At 32.0% G+C, this 24,106-nt stretch overlaps 1 protein-coding gene and 2 pseudogenes across 2 annotated transcripts in view; 2 read left to right on the top strand and 1 right to left on the bottom strand.

The window, feature by feature from the left end:
• The window catches only part of LOC128161181 (uncharacterized), a 53,700-nt gene that overhangs the window by 16,467 nt on the left and 13,127 nt on the right, over positions 1–24,106 (bottom strand). For both annotated transcript variants that reach the window (XM_052824410.1, XM_052824411.1), the window contains 2 exons: positions 2,976–3,159; positions 2,682–2,746 (listed from right to left, as the gene is read on the bottom strand). In XM_052824410.1, coding sequence (XP_052680370.1) covers positions 2,682–2,746; positions 2,976–3,159 — 249 coding nt within the window. The remainder of the gene's footprint in view (positions 1–2,681; positions 2,747–2,975; positions 3,160–24,106) is intronic.
• Positions 3,530–19,040, top strand: LOC128161184 (uncharacterized; annotated as a pseudogene).
• On the top strand, positions 8,289–9,866 carry LOC128161179 (uncharacterized; annotated as a pseudogene).

Below are 24,106 nucleotides of genomic sequence, written 5' to 3'. Positions count from 1 at the left end.
TATGTGCAGTATTTATGAATAAACTTTTAATAACAAATTATATCTTAAAATTTTGAGCCCCCCCCCCCCTTTCATTGTGGGCCCACCAAATGATCATTATCCCGGGGATCATGATTCGTACTTATTTGAATTTATGTTATATGCGAACACTTCAATCACATTTAGGCTTTATTGGCTAAATGGTATTCAAAAAGAAGGTTTTAAAAAGTTTTTTTTCTGTATATATATCAATGTAAATCTTGATTCCCCATTGTGGCCCCATTTTACCCCCTGGGACCAGATTTTAATAAACTTGAATCCACGCTACACACACAGATATTTGAGAATTTCTTGCCTAATAGATTTTTAACAGAAGCCTTTTAAAGATTTTCTTTATATATTCATAGGTAAGAATCACCCTCATGTGGCCCCACCCTAGCCCCAAATACTACGATTTGAACAAATCTGAATCTAAACTATCTCAAAATGCTTCTACACAAGTTTTAGCTTTTCAGGCCTGAAAGTTTTAAATAAATTTCTATGCAAAATGGCATACCCCAATTGTGGCCCCACCCTATCCCCGGGGATTATAGTTTGAACAGACTTAGTAATTATTCAGTAATTATAATATTCACTATGTATACAAGCTTTTGTGTAAATACTGGCATTTCTGATGCAGTGGTTTTTGAGAAGAGATTTTTTAAAGTCACACACCCTTTTTTACTGTTGTGAAGTTATCTTCCTTTTAAAATTAAATTTGACTTTGTATAAGGGTGTTTTGTAATAAGTTTTGTTTAATTTGACCCAGTAGTTTTAGAGAAGAAGTTAAAAATGTGAAAAGATTACGGACGGACAGACAGAAAGACGGCCGGACATCGGGTGATCAGAAAAGCTCACTTGGAACCTTCAGTTCAGGTGAGCTAAAAAGCCTTGAAGCGAGGGGTTTTGTCAAAGATAGTTCCAACTGAAATTATTTGACAAGCATAACCTGTTTGATTAAGCAAAGGTTCATTACATGGGTAGTATACACCATACGTATGATATTTTACACAAAGACGAGTAAGACACATTCTTTTAACTTTGATTCACTTAATTGGGGTAAAACATACATGAAATAAGAGGCCCGGTGGCCACATCGGTCACCTAAGCCACAATAACAATAACTTTTACATGTATCAAAGCAGCCTTAAAGTGTCCAAAATCAAAATGATTTGTCAATGACAATTGTGTACAATAGATCTTGCACAAAAAGTAAACATTTCTACCGATATTTATCCACATAATTTTTTAGCAAAAACTATGCCCCCTTTTTGTTTAATGTTTGTAAGAAAAATTTTCTCCATTTCTACCAGCGTATAATTTTTGTTTTCTATTTCTTTATAAATATTCCCTCTTTGTGGCGCCACTTTCCTCCAGGGAATCATAGTTTGATCATGTTTTAATCTGCAAAAAACTGTGCATTCGCACAACTTTCAGATTGTTTAGGGTGCATGCTTTTCAAGAAGATTTTTAAAGATTTTTCTCTATATCTTTCTATGTAAAAATTTGAGCCCCCCCCCCCTTCATTGTGGGCCCACCAAATGATCATTATCCCGGGGATCATGATTCGTACTTATTTGAATTTATGTTATGTGCGAACGCTTCAATCACATTTAGGCTTTATTGGCTAAATGGTATTCAAAAAGAAGGTTTTAAAAGGTTTTTTTCTGTATATATATCAATGTAAATCTTGATTCCCCATTGTGGCCCCATTTTACCCCCTGGGACCAGATTTTAATAAACTTGAATCCACGCTACCTGAGAATGTTTCCACAGATATTTGAGAATTTCTTGCCTAATAGATTTTTAACAGAAGACTTTTAAAGATTTTCTCTATATATTCATAGGTAAGAATCACCCTCATGTGGCCCCACCCTAGCCCCAAATACTACGATTTGAACAAATCTGAATCTAAACTATCTCAGGATGCTTCCACACAAGTTTTAGCTTTTCAGGCCTGAAAGTTTTAAATAAATTTCTATGCAAAATGGCATACCCCAATTGTGGCCCCACCCTATCCCCGGGGATTATAGTTTGAACAGACTTAAATCTACACTACCTAAAGATGCTTCAACACAAATTTGAACTTTCCTGGCATAAACGTTTTCTGGAAGAAGATTTTAAAAAAAAAACCCGCTTTTTCATATGTAGAACTTGATCCCCATTTTGCTTGACCCCCCGGGTCCTGATTTTAATAAACTTGAATCTGCACTACCTGAGGATGCGTCCACAACAATTCCAGATTATTTTACCGTATTGTTTTTGAGAGTTTCAAGAATCCTTAATTATTTCATTCATTTGAACAATCTTAAATCCCTATTACCCAGTGATGCTTTGTGACAAGTTACCGGGTATGTTGAAATTGGCGCAGAAGAAGAAGCAGATAAACATCTAAAACGTTTACGACGACAACAACAATGCCAACAACGACAGACGGCGGACAAATTTTGATCAGAATTGAGCCTTCGGCTAAGGTGAGTCAAAAAAGATTTTTAAAAATACTCTGCATTCCAATCTGATAGGATGTAATAGGTTTATGTAGTACGAGTAAAATGCTGGGTGTAGAATATCTGCTAGATACTGACTAGATGGGATAGCGTTTTAGTTGTATCCTTAATGGATAATGGCACTATATAATGAATAAAACAAATGTGATCTCATACCTTATCCCTGTAATTACCGTCTGTATACGATGTTGTTGTGGAGTCTCTTGTACAATCTATTTCAACTGAAAATTCGTCATAATGGTTATCAAGTAAATAATAAGTTAATAAAAAGCAACAGCTAATGAATTGTTCATGTTTTCAAATATATATAAACTATTTAACCATTTTTCTTTAAAAACGTGTCATTGTGCTTTAATCATTATTTATTATTATTCATGCAACATAATTCATAAAATCAGACTATTGTGGTATTATTTATTTCATGTACCTATGTCTGTAGCTAAGCTATACCTTCGTGAATGTTCATGAATATCTGTCCCAGATCTTGTCTTTCAGTTGTTTTATCTGCTTCCAAGTCATGGTCTAACCATGAATTTGTATTTTGGTCAAAACAGGTTGCATAATGGTGTAAGAAGCTCCAACTTGAAAAATCTTCACTACAAACTGGACATTTATTCCGCTGTGGCATGACAACCTTTGGATTAAATCAGAATACAATATAAACTAAGGAATTGTAGACGGTGTATATATATATATATATATATATATATATATATATATATATATATATATATATATATATATATATACCTGACTTATGCATTTGGTAGACCGATTGTATTATTATATCTTTATTAGAGAGACCAGTAGATTAGGGAGACATATTTTGGTCTCCGTATTATTTTGACCTTGTCTAAAATGTAATTGGCTTATCTTTAAATGAATGAACGGTGTGTCTTTGCCTAAAATGCATCAATTTGTCTATTATTTGACATCCAATAGTTACCTTTTGTCTATATTTTTTCGTAAAAAGGAATTCAATCTGCCTCCATCGTATTATTAGCAATGACTATTTTTCTGCATTTAGGAGACCAACGAAAACTTGCAATATTGCAAAAAATCTAACATATATAATTTGTTTAGCCTTTAATTATTCTAAATGAACTTGTTTTCAAAATACTTTTTCACTTTTTATGTATAAAGCCTAACTAGAAAAAAAGTCGTTAATTTCTTGACCATGTTTGAACATTTGGCAAGTGCTCTCCGCCATTTGTTCCGAGTACTCTCGGAACGTCTCGGGTTAAAACAATGGACCTTTTAACGCCAGCGTGTTGCCTTTTAGGAATCAAAGCCATTTTATGGTAAGTACTTTTGATAATCCTACTACAATTGAACAAAGTAATGTTTTTATGAAGTTTTTTTTTAAAAAATTCAAATAAAATAGGGCGATAATGTGTGCAACTTGACTATTTTACACCAAATGTTGATTAATCTTCGAGGACATTCGAAACGAAGTTAACAATAAAAGCATGATTTTCATTTCCACTGTACGTTTGATGTAATATGTAATTCAAGGATTTATCAGTACCTTCTCCAGAGCAAAAGTCGTCCCCATTCCCAATTGGAAATAAGTTCACTTCAGCAGCTGTCCAAATTATGATCCCAATTAGTATAGCAGTATTTTTCCCCAACTGGTAAATAGTTCTTATGTTTATTTCTTATCAAAAAATACTTCGTAAAATAACCAGAATGTCCATAAATGTTCAGTATTAACAAATGATTAAACCCATTTAGCAAAACTGCAGTCATAAAAGTTTCCAAACACGCTGTAAACATCGCCAACTTTTAATCCGATTTTCCTCTGTTTTTCTAAAACATCGTTATTTTGTGGTATACAGTACAGTACTGTAAATGGTACATGTTTTTTTTTTTACACACACTAGACTGATATAAAAGTAAAAGGTAAATGTTATGAAATATTTCAAACAGAAAAATACATTCTCAATTTAAAAGGGGATGTTGATAAATTCTTAATAATGTAATACTTTTATGACCAGTGTTGAAGGTGTTTATTTCAGGGAAAAAGAGTTGTTCTAATAACTAAATATAGGAATATTATACATATATCTATATTGTGAAGTTAATTAGATTCTATTCAATTAAAGTCTAGCTCTTTGATTTTCCATTATAATAATAAATTCAGAAATCATGATGTATGCAACATATGATTTCTCCCAACTGAATGAAATTGTCGATACAATTTTCCCAATTCCAAAAAAATTGGCATTTTCAAAATAAAAAAAGGCTGAAAAATCCCTGTAATTATATAGCTAGTTTATTGAAAATGGACAAAAAAGTTAACCGAAGAATGTCGCTTTATGTAAATAGATCGACATGAAGAATTTTCTATATTACAGTTATATGTACCAGTAATATTGTTTTAAATTAATTATGTACGCAATGTAGATATATGTACATGTACCCCTTGTTACCTAAATGAATTAAAAGCAAATTAAGATCAGTTGCTCTTTTTCACTTGTATAGTGGAAAGATAGCCGACTATTCTATGTACGAATTGACTTATTATAGGTAAGATAGTCAGGCCTCCATGTTTACAACCGGGATGCTCACCCCACATTTACAATTGTGACCCATATTTACAAATGTGACATCATAGTATCACTCTCGTTTGGCTTTTCGGATATTATCAGGTTTGTAAAATTTTTGGCTTTTGATGATTAATAATAATGTAAACAATGTGTCTGCAGATTCCCGTTGGGCTGAGTGTGATCTGTTGACCAGGCAAAACATGTATGTCTTGATTACACAGCGTTGTGCACAATGTGCTCTCAAGAACATTCAATCCAGAAGCATGACCAATGTAGCAACACTTTTAAAACTACTTTTTGATACTTGTATTAATTTTAATGTTTATGCACACCCGGGGCGCCCTTCCCCCTGTAATTGTTGATTTATTAGAATAACATGACATGTTTCATACATGATAGCATTAGAAATGGTCGAAAAAAAAAAAAAAAAAAAAAAAAAAATTCTGATAATTACGTATTTTGAAAAAAAAAAACTGTATATGTATTTTCAAACACATGAAAAGATCCCATTAATTAATTCAAATGCCGACTTTTCATTCTGATTATGCCTATAATTTAATTCCGGAAATATTTATGTCTACCATTGTTTACTCTAATTTTAGTAACGTGTCGGCATATCCAATGTAAACATTCAACCCCTCAACCAAATTCACCGTACATCAGCACGTGCCTTTAACTTTAAACCCAGCAATCGAGCACTCCTTTTCTTTCCCCCTTCTGTATGTTTCCTTTCTCAATCATGTATCAACCTCAGACTAGTATATTTATTGGACAAGAGCATTTTTTGACCGTGTTGTTGTATTTCCAGCGAATCGTACAAGGTAAGCAAACTTTTTCTGTAACATGTCTTCGGTAAAAATTATATCTGCTAACTGTCAGGGTCCGCACGAATTTAAGAAAAGAAAAGATGTCTTTCAATATTATCGACAAACCCAATGCAATATTTTATGTTTACAAGACACTCATTTCACTTGTGATATGGAAGATAGTATTCAAAACGAATGGGGCAATGAAGTTTATTTTAATTCTTTTACCTCAAAGTCCAGAGGAGTAGCAATTTTTTTCAATAACAATTTTGAATATAAAGTACATAAGAATTTTACAAATGATTCTGGAAATTTTGTGGTACTAGACCTCAGCATTCAAAGCCATCGTTTAAGTTTGATCACAGTGTATGGTCCAAATGAGGACACGCCCCTTTTTTATGAAGAACTCTTTGAAATTGTAAGTGAAATAGGAAATAAAGACATAATAGTTGTTGGCGATTTCAATCTTATTATGGATCCCGATTTGGATTATTACAATTATCTTCATCTTAACAATCCTAAAGCAAGAGATAAAGTAATAGAAAAAATAAATCAATTCAATCTTATTGATATTTTTAGAGAAACTCACCCTGATAAGAAAAGGTACACATGGCGTAAACCAACCCCTCTTAAACAAGCAAGACTAGATTTCTTTTTAATATCAAACACCCTACTGTGTATGTCACAAGAAAGTGAAATCATAGCAAGTTATAAGTCAGATCATTCACCAGTACTCCTTAGTCTAAAATTCAATGAATTTACACATGGAAAAGGTTTATGGAAGTTCAATAATGCACTTTTATATGATAAGGAATTCCTAGATGTTGTTAATAAAAAAATACAAGAAATAAAACAAAATTATGCAGTACCCGTATATAACAATGCATCTATTGACAAAATTCCAAATGATGAAATTCAATTCACTGTCAATGACCAGCTCTTTCTTGAAACACTATTAATGGAAATCAGGGGCAAATGTATATCATATTCTAGCTATGCCAAAAAGAAAAATAACGAAAAGGAGAAATTTTTAATAAACCAAATAAAACAGTTGGAGGAAAAGTATGAAGAAAACATTCAAACAATTAATTTTAAAAAGAAAGAATTAGAAAATATCAGAAATCACAAACTTATGGGAAGTCTAGTAAGATCAAGAGCTAAATGGACCTGTGAAGGAGAGAAACCAACAAGTTACTTTCTTAATCTTGAGAATAGAAATTTTGTAAATAAAATTGTCCCAAAATTAATAAAAGAAGATTGTTCCGAAGAAATCAATGGACAAAAGGAAATCCTGTTAGAGATAGAAAATTATTATAGAAATCTATATCAAAACAAGGGTGAATTTCAAGACTATGATTTAAATGAGATTCTAGAATCAGACTCTGAAATTTTTAAATTAAGCGATACTCAAAGAAATACCCTTGAAGGTGAAATAACTTATAATGAAGCCTCTCATGTATTGAAAAAAATGTCGAATAATAAGAGTCCTGGAAGTGACGGTTTCACTACAGAGTTCTTTAAAGTCTTTTGGAAACACTAAGGAGACTTTGTTATTAGATCAATAAATCACGGATACAATCTAGGGGAGTTATCTGTTACACAAAAGCAGGGTATAATCACCTGCATACCAAAAGATGGAAAAAGCAAATTTTACATGAAAAATTGGAGGCCAATCTCTTTATTAAATGTAGTTTATAAAATAGGGTCAGGCTGCATTGCTCAAAGAATGAAAACAATAATCAGTTCAATTATCAGTACCGATCAAAATGGCTTTGTTCCAGGAAGATATATAGGTGAAAATACTCGTCTTGTTTATGATTTAATGCAATATACTGAGAATAATGACATTCCTGGATTACTGTTAATGATTGATTTTGAAAAGGCATTTGACTCTGTCTCATGGAAATTTATTGATAAAACGCTTCAATTCTTTAACTTTGGTCCATCGCTCAGAAAATGGATATCAGTTTTTCAACAAAACACCTCCTCCTCTGTATCACAAGCAGGTTACTTATCCAACTTTTTTAAATTAGAGCGTGGTTGTCGTCAGGGTGATCCAATTTCATCATATATCTTTTTACTATGTGCTGAAGTACTAGCTATTAAATTAAAAAATAATAAAGGTATAAATGGTATTAACATAGATAATTCAGAATTTTTGTTATCACAATATGCAGACGATACCCTTATTATATTAGATGGCAGTGAGAGGTCTCTCAGAGAAGCAATTAGAGAGTTGAATAACTTTTATCAAATTTCTGGTCTCAAAATAAATATATCAAAAACTCAACTTGTCTGGATTGGTAGTAAAAAATACTCTTCTAATATGATATGTGAGGAAATGAACTTTCAATGGACAAGCACCTTTAAACTTTTAGGTATATATTTTGATGTGGACCTAACAAATATACCAAAACTTAATTATGACAAGAAATTAGTAAAAATCAAGCATATCATCAATCAATGGAGTAAACGACGACTTACTCCACTTGGCAGAATAACTCTTATAAAATCATTGCTTATTGCACAATTAAATCACCTCTTCATTTCTCTACCCTCCCCATCAAATACTTTCATGAAAAATCTGAATGAAACTCTTTTTAATTTTTTATGGCATTCCAAAGTAGATAAACTTAAAAGAAAGCAAGTAGTGCAAGACTATATTAATGGAGGTTTAAAAATGCTTGATATTAACAATTACAATCTGGGATTAAAACCATCATGGATAAAAAGAATTCTTTATTCCCAAGAAACAAAATGGAAAGTGCTGCTTGGCAAAACTGTATCTATAGAAAAAATATTAAAAACTGGATCAGACTATATTAATGTTGTTAAAAAGGAAATAAAAAATCCTTTCTGGAAAGATACATTTACTGTCTTTCAAATAATTCAAGAAAAATTAGAAGTTCAATCATGGGATGAATTTATTACTCAGCCCATTTGGAACAACCCGAAAATCAAAATTGAAAATAAAACAGTTTTCTATACAAACTGGTTTGATAAGAACATAGTATACATAGCAGATTTGCTTGATGAAAATGGAAATTTTTATTCTTTACAAGATTTACAAAAAAAATTAAGATAAAAACAAATTTTCTGAATTATGCATCACTTAGAAATTCAATTAAAGCAAGTCTCTCAAGCTCAAAAATTCAAATTGGAACAAATAGCCCTAGACCGTTTCTTCCTCATAATATTAAAACATTTTGTAACAACAAAAAAGGAACAAAACATATTTACAATATTCTTACTACAGAAAACATTACTCCTCTTGGAAAAGTAAAATGGGGAAAGTTTTTTGAAATTTTAGACCTTCAGTGGGAAAATATCTTCACATTTCCCTTTTTATACACCAAGGATTCTAAATTGCAATGGTTGCAATTTCGAATAAATCAGTATATTTTGACAACAAACTCATTTTTATTTAAAATAGGTAAAACTGACACAAAGTTGTGTTCTTTATGTCAAAGTAATGAAGAAACTATCGTGCATCTGTTTTGGGACTGTTTACATGTCCAAAATCTTTTAAGCCACTTTATATCAATATGTGACGGAAAAGGTTTACATATTACATTAGAGGAGAAATCATTTATATTAGGAACCCCTAATTCAATTTATTTGGGTATAATTTTTCTTATAATCAAATCTTACATATACAGGAAAAGATGTCTACAGGAAAACTTATCAATCCAAGAACTTCTGATTGATCTCAAAACCCATATAACTACACTTAAATACACTGCAACAAAACAAGGCAAATATAATAATTTCTTAAACCAATGGACTGACTGGCTTTTTCTCATGTACATGTAGATCCTGACCATTGACATATTTACATAAGGCACGATTTATATATACCTTGTCTGAATACAACAACTCGGTAGTAAATATTTTGATTACGCCTAATTATTAATAAAATATTTCTGACATGATACATGTATCCTCATAATTCCCCCACTCTCTCCCCCCACTCTCCACTTCCTACTGTCCCTCATTTCTCTCCCTTAAATTTGTTGAAATTGATCTTGTCAACAGACTTTTCAATTACATGTATATATATATTGTATGATATATTGTATGTGCAAATGAAATTAATATCAATAAAAAAAAAAAAAAAAAAAAAAAAAAAAAAGAAAAAAAAAAAAAAAGAAAAAAAAAAAGAAATGGTCGATGGTTGTCAATATTTTGTTGTTTACCAATTTAATGTATGTTCTCACTAGAACATGCACATATGATATGTGGTAGACTATTATCACATTCAACTCTCTCTCTCTCTCTCTCTCTCTCTCTCTCTCTCTCTCTCTCTCTCTCTACAGCAGCGATTCATCTTATGACCTTTAAAAATCATGCACCTGCACTCTTGCGAGTATACAAAATGTTGTAAAATGTTCGTACTATATATTGTTCGTGCATTGCACTGCGATGATTTGGATCGCATTCAGTCGCGTCTGAATAGTGTGCATGTCCACAATTTTTAAGGAGACTTGATGCAAGCACTAAAACGCATGCAACAAATGCGAGACCTCATGCAATATATGAGAGAGCTCGTGCGAATCTAAAACATTCCGATCGCAAAAAGTTGTAAAGTGCTCATACGCCAATTGTGAATGGGGCTTAATGTAGATGTTTATGAATCCAAAAGTTTTCTTTGCATATAAACAATGCTTTCACACAGGTGCTTGTGGTTTTAATGTAGGTTTTGGAGTTATTAGCACAACCAGTCATGTCAGTGGAGATTTTCTCCTGCAGGAGAAACATTAAAAGGACAGGATGGGGAGGAGAGATTGAAGACAAACACAGAAAACAAAATATTTATCTATAAATATAATGGAAAAGAACTTTGGTAATACGATTTATACATATTTACATGAAGCTGGAGGTATGTAGCTCCTGATGTGAAAAAAAAAATTGAAGCAACGTTTATCCAAATTTTTTTTTCAGACCAGGAGATACAGACCTGCAGCTAAATGTAATATTTTAACATTTATGTATGGCAGTAATGTTTCTAGAAATAACTATAAACAATTCTAATTATGTCAAGCAAAAATACCAGTAATTATATGCTTCTTATTTAAGGTTTGATTTCTTTTTATGTACACTGTAGTATTGATGCTGTCAGGAGTCAACAACCATACATGTATCTGCCAGTTTGTAAATGATGGCAAGGACGATGCAAACTCCACCATGAACTCAGAGGGTTTAATGGAAGGGAATACCTATGATTGTTTGCTAAGAGAGACATTGTGGTTGGGGAAGAGATACTTCATGTATATGACTATGGTTGTGATGGGAAAAGCTTTCGGTGGCGCAGCAAGGTAGGAAAATGGTTGGATTAATTATACACAAAAAATAATTATTAAGAGAGAGTTTAGTGATTTACAATCAGGCTTTGGATATCTTGTTATCTGGCTTTGGTTTTGTTTTTGCATTTTTTCGTACATTGATTTGTTTTAAACTAATAAAAAAAATAGGTTTTTCTCAAGAATTTAAAAATTATCAGAATAGATAATTTATATGTTTTTATTGAAAAACAAGCCTAAAACTTCTGTTAGTGTTGTTAAATAGGTTAAAAATCGTGATCAATTAATCAGCAGAATTGGTTGTCTCTTGCCAACTGATGATCAGTCAATAATCGAATCGGTAACAAATTATATTAAATTCAATAATATGGGGCACTAAATTTTATGCTATGTATAATCTAAAATATATAAGTGCTATTTTCACTTCCTTTTAAAAGCTATTAAGACTTTTGCTGTATTTTTATTAGGTAGAATGTTACACATCTTTTGAGATTGAAGAAAACCCCCAGCTCACAACAGTTTTCATTTCATTCAATACAGATTAGAAAACAAAATGATAGGTATAATATTAATGTAATAAACCCAGACTGCATGAGTATAATTGATTATAAAATCTAAAATCGATTATGATAAATCGACAACCTTTTCAACTGATCATTGATTGAAATTCAATCATCGTGACAACACTAGCCCCTGTTCATGTACATGTTTTTACCGGTACTAGTTTTGATGATTTCAGAAAAGGCTGTGATCCTTTTGATTTTGGTAATGGTTTTGTTAGGTTTTATTTCACTTTATTTTGTTTATAGTTGTTTGATTTTCTTTCAATTTTAACATTATATACGGTTCTTGTGCTGACCTGAATAGATTTATTTTGTTTTCATTATCAAGCACTATTAAATTAAAAGCTTGAAAGAGGTGTCCAGTTGTGCAGTGGACAATGCACCTGCTTATCACCACTGCGACCCAAGTTTAATCCCCATGATCGACAGTTGTTGTATATGATAGGGTACATTGGTCGCCTGCTTGGACACGTGGGTTTTCTCCAGTCACCCCAACTTCTTCCCACATCATGACCCACTCGCGCTAACATCCATGCCAACAAAAAGCTATTAATATAAGTCAGTGTGCATTGTGAATCTGTCACTAATGTGGAGGGTCTCCTTTGCAGAACAAAATTGTTTTTTGTTAGATAAATTACAAAATCTGTTTCTGTAGTAAATATGTATATTTTGCAAATTGTTTACAGAATGTACTTCTTGAAAAATATACATTTACATAGAATTATCAGATTTGGTAGGTTAGTTAATTTAAGCATCAATCTGAATTGGAATTCATTTTTCACTGAATATTGGTACAGTCTTGTTTTTGTACCATGGCTGAAAAGTTTGATTTAGTCAGTGGTCTGTTGTCAGATTTATAAAAAAGAAACATCAATTACCAAATGTGGTAAACTAATAATTGAAGAATGTTTATGAAAGAAAATTTTCTATATTGTTTTAATTTCTTTCAGTTCCCTCTGATGTGGATTCTGACCCATTTAGTGTATCAAACTACTCGCCAAGTTCTGATTCTGAATCAGATGAAAATAAGAAGGTTTTGGGTAATGTTATTATTTAAAGAATAATTTTGCATCTGCAGTCCATTTTCACTTTGCAAAAAATACCTGAAAGAACAAGAGGCTGAGAGCCCAGTCATTTTAATTCAGACTAAAGTAAATCCATTTATATTAACTAGATATACATGTACTTTGAAATGTAGTTGTGTATAACAATCTACATGTTGATCTGGTCTCCCTAATGCTGTGCATAATGCATTAGATTTACATGATATGAGTGGAATGTACTGGATGTAATATATTTGTAACAGTTATATTTATTTTGTTTAATCATTAGGAATAAAATTTGCAATGATTTAAAAAAGTAAACGTAGAAGCTTGTATTTACAATACAATATATTAATATTTTTACAGAGTCCACCCCAAATTCATTGAGAGCTAGCTGCAACACAATGGAAAAACAGGGCATCTTGACCCTCAGAGAAAACAGTGAGCATTTTGAAGCAGGTAAATGAATTAAATTCAATGTTGCAATGTTATTATGTTTTTAAGCAAGAAACATTAATACAGTAAGTTGGGTAGCTAGACCTGAAACGAAGTGCATGCTTAAAATGGCAGGGGGTGTGGGGGCCACCATGAGGCCCCCAGTGGGTCCAGGACAAAGCCCAGGGGGCGAAAGCCCCTGGAAGCTCATGGATTCTGACGATTTTTAACACCAAAAATTAAAGCAGAAATTGAAAGGAATGCTTACTATTTAAGCCTATTTTTAGGCAGTTAAAATTGTTTTGGCTATAGTTTAGGCATAAAATAAAATCACAAAACTTATTAAAAGTTAAAAGAAGAATTTTTTTTTTACATTTGCCTTTGACCCACTCAAAGCTTTTATTCTTAAGTTCATTTTCACATAGTTTATGGTAATGAATATCTCAATAAAGCTGTGATATTCTATCGGGGAAATTTAAAATGTGTAAAACTAAGTTCAACTGCAAAATAAATACAGTTAAATATCGATATCTCGAAGTTCGGGGGACCACGGAAAAACTTCGAGATATCCGGGTGTTCGAGGTATCCGATGTCGAAATTCTTCGACTCCATTAGCGTTTTTGTTTTTGTCCTGACACGTTAACACAGGAAGTCCTTATATGCACTATAATTTGAGAACCGGTATGAAAGGAAAAAAAGACGGAATATTGAAACGATGTTTTATTTATAGACATTTATAGACATTGCACATATACACTTAAATAAGAATTTATATGAAACGTTACAATTATTTTAACTTTGAAACTTTGTTTCAATGGTGTGGGTCTTTAGCTTGCGCTTCAGCCCGGGAGTGGGGAGTTTGTCTTTGCTGTGTTGAGACATGTTGTTGATGATGTACAGAATTCTGTACCATCTTTTATAGCCAAAGACAAATGTGTTAATTGTTTGATTGTGTTATTAAATATATTTTTGGTATATTATTCATTAAGTAGAAGTTCACTTTGATCATGCATCGATATCGATTATACGATAATTTACGCTGCGCTATTTGGTAATTGAGTGACCGTGAACTTGTTTGCTTTATAAGTAGCGTGCATCATTATTCATATTATCGGTAATGTTAGGGGTGCTTACTTTTGGGAATTGTGAACTTGTTTGTTTTATCAATCACCGGAGTATGTACCCAAGCTGTTATAACAATTACCGTGTCATCGATAGCTGCACTGGCTAAGCGTGGAGTTAATAGACTATCAGTCTTGAGAAAAGGTGTGAATTGCCGCGGGCGAGATTAACGAGGACACGACATGCGGGGTGCTATTAGCAGACCGGAAAATTGACTTCACTTCGAGATAACCCAGGTAAAATTTGTTATTGGGACCGTAAACATACTTCGACATAAGCGGGGTATTCGAGATAACCGTATTCGAGATATCAGTAGTTTTTTTAAATCATATATATAGGGAAAACGGCCGGGACCGGCGGCCGACTTCGACATAACCGGGGTATTCGAGATATCCCATGTTCGAGATACCGATATTTACCTGTAGTTGCCTTTTTAGGTACATGTATTGTGTACTGTTTCTTTAATATGGTACTTTAAGACCATATTGTGTGGCTATATTTGGTGCTTAATACGTCTTTGTTTAGCATTGATTTCGGATAAAGTAGGACCGAGTGACGGAAACGGGCTGATGGAATAACTAAGTATGGACCTTAATACTTGAATTCTTTTTTTATATTTTTTTTTCTTTATTTATTTGTTTACTGATTTTTCCCCCAAATGATGTGCATGCTCAGGCATATAAGCATACATGGTAGCTACGCCACTGGCAGTGTACAATTTACTACTCAAGTCTAAGATTGCTCGTGATCTTGGGGCTTGGTCTCCCTAATGCTGTGATAATGCATTTGATTTCCATGATATGAGTGGAATGTAATGGATGTAATATATTTGTTATACTTATAAGTACATGTATAAGTCATTAGGAATAAGTTTTGCAAAGATATAAAGAAGTAAACTTAGAAGCATGTATTTATGATACAATATATTGGTACTTTTTTACAGAGCCCACCCCAGTTTCATTGAGATCTAGCTGCAACACAATGGAAAAACAGGACAGCTTGACCCTAAGGTAAAGCAGTGAGCGGAGGTTGACAATGGTTTTCGAGGGGTGTCAATTTCAATAGATACCCTCCCAAACAGGCACTATTCATTTTATTTTACTGAATGTCTTATTTCTAAAGAAAATTTTACTGCTTTTATTTAGAAATGAAGTAAATTCTACGACAAACCGTACGCTCATAATTTAAGCGCATGTAACAGTTCGTTGTGTTACCAATTGCCAAGTGTGTTGCTAACGCTGAGGGTAATAGAACGGATTACCAACTGCGTCTAAACCAATCAGATTTCAGTATTTAACATTTAACATGAAAGTATAATAAAATTGTTTGTCTGGTCTCCCTAATGCTGTGATAATGCATTAGATTTCCATGATATTAGTGGAATGTAATGGATGTAATATATTTGTTATATTTATTTTTATTAATCATTAGGAATAAACTTAGCAATGATATAAAGAAGTAAACTTGGAGAGTTGAAATCATAATTTAAGCGCATGTAACAGTTCGTTGTGTTACCAATTGCCAAGTGTGTTGCTAACGCTGAGGGTAATAGAACGGATTACCAACTGCGTCTAAACCAATCAGATTTCAGTATTTAACATTTAACATGAAAGTATAATAAAATTGTTTTTCTGGTCTCCCTAATGCTGTGATAATGCATTAGATTTCCATGATATTAGTGGAATGTAATGGATGTAATATATTTGTTATATTTATTTTTATTAATCATTAGGAATAAACTTAGCAATGATATAAAGAAGTAAACTTGGAGACTTGAAATTGCAATACAATATATTGGTACTTTTTACAGAGTCCACCCCAAATTCATTGAGATCTAGCCGCAACACAATGGGAAAACGGGACATCTTGACCCACAGAGAAAACACTGAGTATTTTGAACAAGGTAAATGAATTAAACTAAATGTTGCAATGTTATTATGTGATCCTGGGGCTTGGTCTCCTTAATGCTGGGATAATGTATTTGATTATGTATTTGATTTCCATGATATGAGTGGAATGTAATGGATGTACTGCATGCATGGTAATATATTTGTAATATTTATTTTAATTAGTCATAAGGAATAAAATTTGCAATGATTTAAAAAGTAAATGTTGAAGCTTGTATTTACAATACAATATATTAGTACTTTTATACAGAGTCCACCACAGATTTATTGAGAGCTAGCCGCAACGCAATGGAAAAACAGGACATCTTGAACCTCAGAGAAAACAGTGAGCATTTTGAACAAAGTAAATGAATTAGAATCAAAGTTGCAACGTTATTATGTATAACAATTAACATGTTTGTCTGGTCTCCCTAATGCTGTGATAATGCATTTGATTTCCATGATATGAGTGGAATGTAATGGATGTAATAAATTCTCCTATATGTAATAATATTCCTAAATATAAATACACTGTGTTAGAGTAAAATCCCAAGAGATCCGAATATCAACATGGTGTGTAATTTTGAAGCGAGCAAAAAAGTGTTGATTCCTTCAATAATATGAATTAAATATTTAGATGAAAAGTATTTACAGCCTCAGAATGGTTTGTTATGAATAATTTGACTGTTATTTTCAATACAACTTCATTATTTTTCTCAAAAATCGATTCGGAGCAATTCTGCAATTTTCTGCTACCGGGTACATTACGGGTATACGGGAAGCATTCCTGTCAGATTATTATAACTAAGCAGAGTGTAGTGAAATTAATAGCATTATTGTAGGCTTAAAGCTTGGTTCTGTAATTGTAAACAATACGGTGCGTCGATGTAGTGAATGTCCGATATCATATGCAATGTCAACCCGTGCACGCACGGGTCAAAGTCTAGTAAGAATAATTAATTTTGACTTGTGAAAGAAAGTAATCATTTTAAGATTGATAAAGCCACAAAAGGGGCAACTGTTTCTTTAAACGATTTCTTGTTTTAAACTTTATTTATGCAATAACGATTCTTTGATCTTTTGCAGTTCCATACCATTGTTTTCCCTCTCTCAGTTCCTGTGATGAAAGAAGTCAACTTGATAGGTTTGTTTCAATCTATTTTGTGAATGTTTTTCTTGTTTGATAATAGGATAGTCATACATATGTAGCTGCAACAATGTAGCCCTCTCCGATTTTTTATAACTGATGTTTACTCCCCCCCCCTCCCCCCCCAAAAAAAACAAAAAAAAACAGGAGAGGGCTACATTATTGCAGCTAGGTGTTAGGCTTCTGGCTTTTGAATGACAATGTATAGATGGAGTTATTTCCTTGTGACTTGTGACAGAGGCTGTATTGCACAATTCCATTTGACTTTCAAGAAATGTTCAGATAGTAATGGAAATGTAAAGTGTTTAATAACATTTGCTGAGTACCACTTTCAATACTGTAAAAGGGATTATTTACATGTAAGGGAAAATTTACACTTAAGCTTAAACTGGGTAAAATACCCCCACATTTGCATATGGGCAGTGCTTTAGTGTGGTAAATCACTGTGTATGTATTTCTTTTTCTTTTTTCTTCATTAAGCTTAAAACTGGGTAAAATACCCCCACATTTGCATATGGGCAGTGCTTTAGTGTGGTAAATCACTGTGTATGTATTTCTTTTTCTTTTTTCTTCATTAAATAATTTTTGTATTTGTATACATTTTTGAAATTTTATCTAAAAGGGTGAGTGTCGGAGTTACATGTGCACAATCCTAAAGGTTCAAGTACAGCACCTGAATCACATGTGACTGAAGAAGATTTGATGTCCAAACCCTGCGAGAGTGGAAATGCAAATGCATTGGATGTTACACCACAAGGTGATCAGTCTTTTTTTTTATTTGTGTGAATCTGTGTGTGGTAGTGGTGGGGGGGGGGGGGGGTAATAGAAGTCATATTATTGAAATGATAAAAACTTTTCTCAATAATTTTCTTTCTTTCTTTAAGATGACAATGGTACATTGATTTGCATCGTTTAATAATTAAAACCCATCCATAATGTTTTCTCTTTTCATTACGTTTTATGCATGCCTGTCCTTAGTATTTGCAAAGTAAGATATTCATGATATTGTTATTACAGAGTGCTTCTTTGAGATCGAAGATGATAATGGAACTAAAGTTCTTGCAAGCCCAGTTGCAGCCAAGAAGACTAAAAGCAGCTCAGGTGATATATCTTTGTTGCTTGGTCTATCTATCCACAATTTGATGAATTAGCAATTTTTAGGTCACCTGAGTTTATTGCAATCCGTTTTCGTCCGTTATCGTGCATCGTGCCTTAACAATTTTACATTTTTAACTTCTTCTTAAAAACTACAGGGCTGATTATTACCATTTTTGATGTGAGGCATCTCTATGGTGAGAGGAATCTAAATTGTAAAATTCATGGCTCTACTACCCCCGGGGCGCCACATGTGGGGCCAAATTTGCAAAAAAAGAGCCAAATTTTAAAAAATATTCTTCTCTATTCCCACACATGTTAGGAAAAAACTGGTTGCATAGTTATAATTTCCATGAAGCCCTCTACATAAATTGTGAAATTCATGGCCCCTGGGTCAGGGGTTCAGGCTCTAGAATGGGGCCAGTATGGCCATATAGTATATATGTATTTAATCTTAGAAAATCTTCTTCTCTACCCCATATATATTTGTTAAAACTAAATGCATGATTATGATGTCCATATTGTGAAATTCATGACCCCTGGGTCAGTGGTTCAGGCTCTAGGGTGGGGCCAATATGCCATATAGTAAAAATGTATTAAATCTTAGAAAATCTTCTGTTCTACTCCCATATAAATATATATATATATATCTGGTTATAAAGTCCATGAAGCCCTCTACCAAAATTGTGAAATTTATGACCCCCGGGTCAGGGGTTCAGGCTCTAGGGTGGGGCCAATATGGCCATATAGTAAAATGTTTTAAATCTTAAAAAATCTTCTTCTCTACTCCCACACATGTGGGCAAAAAACTGAATACATGGTTACAATGTCCACTAACTCCTCTACCTAAATTGTAAAATTCGTGGCCCCTGGGTCAGGGGTTCAGGACATGAGGGGGGAGGCAATATAGTGTTAATGCATATAATGTTATAACATTTTCTTCTCTATTCTCACACATCTGTATAAAAAAACTGACCTATAATTATGTTTACCAGGAAGTCCTCTGCTGAAATTTTAATTTTCATGTCCCCTGGAGTATGGGTTTTAACTCTAGGGCAGGGCCAAAATGGATGTATAGGTGTTATTGCATATAATGTTAAAAAATTATCCTTTTTACTCCCACACACCTGAAAGGAAACTGAATTCATGATTTTGTAGACCTGATCTTTTAAGTTTTTTGCCAAAATTGTAGGTTTCACAGTTCTTTTTGAAAGATTTCAGGCAGGGAGGTGGCCGTCATTACTAATTTATAATTTTTCTACTCCAGAATAAAACCTAATTAATTAAATGCATATATGAGACTCCTCGACAAGTTTGTGTATGGGTTATATGCTACTCAGGTGACCGTTACAGGAATAGAAACAAATTTCTCATGGAGATTTATAATGTGAAATGTTTACATCTTTTCACCATTCGGAACCCACTTGAAATACCTCATACAATTGTTTAATTATGTCATCCAGGCTATTTCATGGCCGATGCAATGCAAAATCCCTATAGGCTTTCTATTTTGGGTTGTGTATTGAAGCCTAAAGCGGTAGAGGGGGCATTTCAAAACAGATAATCTTGACATATAAGTGGATGAATGTAGTTCGAGCATGAATGTATTAATGAAAATCAAAATATTCAGCAAGAAGTAGTGGAAGCAAAAACCATACAGAGTATGGTATGCCTTGAATCTATACATAGGTATTATCCTTTTTACATGAATATGTAACAATATAATAATTCTGATTGTTCATATTATTTTTAAAATCTTTTCAAGGTAAAAGAGAAATCCAGGAGTTTTTGGAAAAACATGAAATGTATTCAATGGAACGGCTTGATGAGAGGACCAAATTTTTGAAGATTAGATCTAAAATCTTCAACGAGAGAAAAACAACAAGACTTAGGACATTTAAAAAATTAAATGAAATGAAATCAATAAAAAAGCAAACATGAATCTCATCATTTTACATATAATGTAACTGTAATGTAACAACAAGACGTAGGGCATGTATGATAATTTATTTTAAGCTCACCGAGACGAAGTTCGGGGGAACTTATGCTATACTGCTGGCGTTGGCGTCCGGACCTGGTAAAAGTTTTTGTTGCAGGTCCTTTATCTTAGTTATTTCTTGTCCTATCTTCACCAAACTTGCATGGATGATGCATCTGGACCTTTTTATGAACTTGAAAAACTTGGATGCTGAATCTGGGCAATGAATTTTAGATGCTGGAGGTTAAGGTTTTTGGAACAGGTTAAAGTTTTTGGTGCAGGTGGCCTTTGATAGCAATTTCTAAATTACTACTGATCCAAACTTGCATGGATGATGCATCTTAAGATACTGATGCACCTGAAAGGCTTGTATGCTGAATCTTAGCCATAGGTTTCGGATGCTGGATGAGGTTATGTTTTTTGGAACAGGTCATATATTAAATTTATTTAGTACTATTTCAAACTTGCATAGTTGATTTAACTATAATATAAATGAATTGCAAAGGTAGTTTCAGATGCAGAGCCTGATCTTCATAATCAAGGATGCTAAAAATATATCTTAGTAATGACTGGTCCTAACTTAACCAAACTTGAATTGATGATGTGTCTTATGATACTGATGCATCTGGCAGGCTTGAATGCCGAATCTGAGTCATAGGTTTTGGATGCTGGATGAGGTTTAGTTATTTTGGAACAGGTCACATGATTTATAGACAATAGCTTGCATAGTTAATTTAACTATAATATAAAGAATCATAGAGGTTGCTTCAGTTTCAGATCCTGATCTCTATTATCAAGGATGTTTAAAAAGAATATCCTACCTCACTCTAACCTGATTGATAGATGTGTTTGTTGTTAAATGATATAACATGATTCATATGATATAGTATTGTCAGATTTGATACACTATTGTTTTATATGATACAATGTTATATCATATTATATTATAAAAAGTTAGTAGGATATTGTATCAATATTTTTGTGCATTATGATATGATATTGTATCATTATATTGTAATGTAAAGTATTTTTTATTATGATGCAATGTTGTATAAAATGATAATGTATTATATACTATTTTATCACATGCTATTGTTTCATATTATATTGCCATATTTAATATGGTATAATATGAAACAATATTGTATTGTAATATATAATATCTTATCACATGATATGATATTGTATAAAATGATATTGGTTTATATAATATATTATTTTATCACATGAAATAGTATTATTTGATATTGGAATATATAATATTGTAACATATGATACGATATTGTATAAAGTGATATTGTATTATATAATATATTACTGTATCACATGATATTGTATCATATGATTTGATACAATGTTGAATCAAGTTATATTGTATCTTATGATACAATATCATATTATGTATCAAATATGATATAATATCATACAATATCATACTTATGTATACAATATAATATAATGTGTTACAAAATTGTGATGTATTATGTGATATGACATTGTATCATATATTATGATATTGTATTATGTGATCAAATGCAATAATGTATTTAACATGACACTATGTCATATTATATGTTACAATATCATATTGCATCATTATTTATTACAGTATTTTATTTTTATTATTATATGTGTGTATCTTATATTAATATATGAAATGAACATATGATTATTATCCAATTTTTTAACATATGATATAGTAATATGATATTGTTTCGAAACAGTATCCATAGATATCCAAGATCATTAACTACGATTTTCAGGTAATATGATAAAGGTGGTCTCATAAAGGTGATGCTTTATAAAGGTGATGCCTCGTCTCGGTGCTTTGTAATCTGTGATTACCTTTGTTTCTTATAAGGCAAGAAAGTGGCCCCTAAACGTGATATGTATTGCAGACGACATCCTAATGTCTTTATGTTTGAAAATTTTGAATTTTTTTTAGCTGCATAATCCTGTTCGTCCTTTAATATTTTTTTTGCCATGCATTTGATCAGTCATTTTTGCTCCCAGAGTAACTTTTAAACTTTGTCAATTTCTTACATGTGTACTTATTATCAATGTTATTCATTAACATTTATTAATGAATGGTTCATTCAATACGTGATCTTTGATCACCTTTTTTTATTGTTATATATGAATTATGAAGAATATTAAGTAAATCAATTTTAAAAGCTTTATTTTCTTGAAATGTATGAAATTTGAAATATGAAGGTTGAAAATAGATTATGAATATTTTGATTTCATAAATTTACAGATCCTTACATACATGATTTTGTTGCACAGAAAAAGTAATTGAACTGCAAGTTCACCAAAATAATGGACATGTTATGTACACTGAATTTTGAATGGAAATGATTGCTCTATTAATAAATTTGAAATGATTAATTGTTTAAACTTTCAAAATTGAACTAATGTTTACACCCTGGTCCATAAATTATAAATGAAATCTATTTGAAATTAGTTTTGATGATTAGTAAAGTTTGTTCATGAACTTGAAATGTTTTTTTTTTTTTTCATTTATTAATGTGAAATTCTAAAACACATTAGGATACATGTAGAATGGATTGAATTGAGAAGGTAATCTTCAGTAGGGACGCAAATTTAAAATGCTACATATTTTCCCCATTTTCGCAAATTTCGTGACATGCGAAAAAAAACCGGACAGTGAAAATTAAAGGGCTTGCAAATCACGAATGTTATGGTTAAAAAAAAAGAATGGTCTACCTAAACCCTAATTAAGTAATATTAATAAAAATGTAATATCGGTATCCCATAGCCGCATAAGACAGTAGCAAAATATTAGAGGGACAATATAGTATATTTTTAAGGGCTAATAGTAATGAAAAATTAAAACAGATGTGAGATTATTGCCATTCCACAGACCTCTAAATGACTATCTATGCATATTAAAAGTCCACACCATCAACTATGTGAGATATTAACAAAGCTTACATATACATGCACATGTACACAGTGACCTTGCATTATATCTTAATTCTATGTTGCGTGGCGATAAAAAATGATAGAGCACTTGCAAATCATGAAAATTATGGGGAAAAAGAATGGTCTACTTAAGCCATAAAAAATATATATGAAAATATATGCACGGTCTCCTTAAGCCTTATGAGAGAGTAACAAAATATTAAGGAGACCATTTTTGCTGTATTTTTTTAAGGACAAGATATATTGAAAAATTAAAACACATGTAAAGTTATTTGAATCTTGAAGACCTCTAAATGACTATTTGCAATAAAAAATATGCACATATAAAAATTTTGTATATTGTCTCCCTAAACTACATTTTAGGGTATGGTCTCCTCAATGCCTAAATCAGATTTATATATATATATATATATATATATATATATATATATATATATATATATATATATATATATATATATATATATATATATATATATATATATATATATATATATATATATATACATGTAACATTTAACAGTTATATATTAATATCAAAACGGTAGATATGGATTCTTAGCTTTACATGGATACATCTTAGTCAATACAACACTTTTGAAAAATAATCACAAAGTTCTTGCTCAATTACGGTGTTTGTGTCATGGTCGTCTTATATTCTGTGCCAAGAAGTCTAAGAAAACTCCAACTATATGATTACACACTTGTTAT

The sequence above is a fragment of the Crassostrea angulata genome, chromosome 8 (assembly GCF_025612915.1).
Source record: "Crassostrea angulata isolate pt1a10 chromosome 8, ASM2561291v2, whole genome shotgun sequence".
NCBI classification, from domain to species: domain Eukaryota; kingdom Metazoa; phylum Mollusca; class Bivalvia; order Ostreida; family Ostreidae; genus Magallana; species Magallana angulata.
Note: the sequence above shows the minus strand (reverse complement) of the source record. Positions and strands in the feature narration are given on the sequence as shown.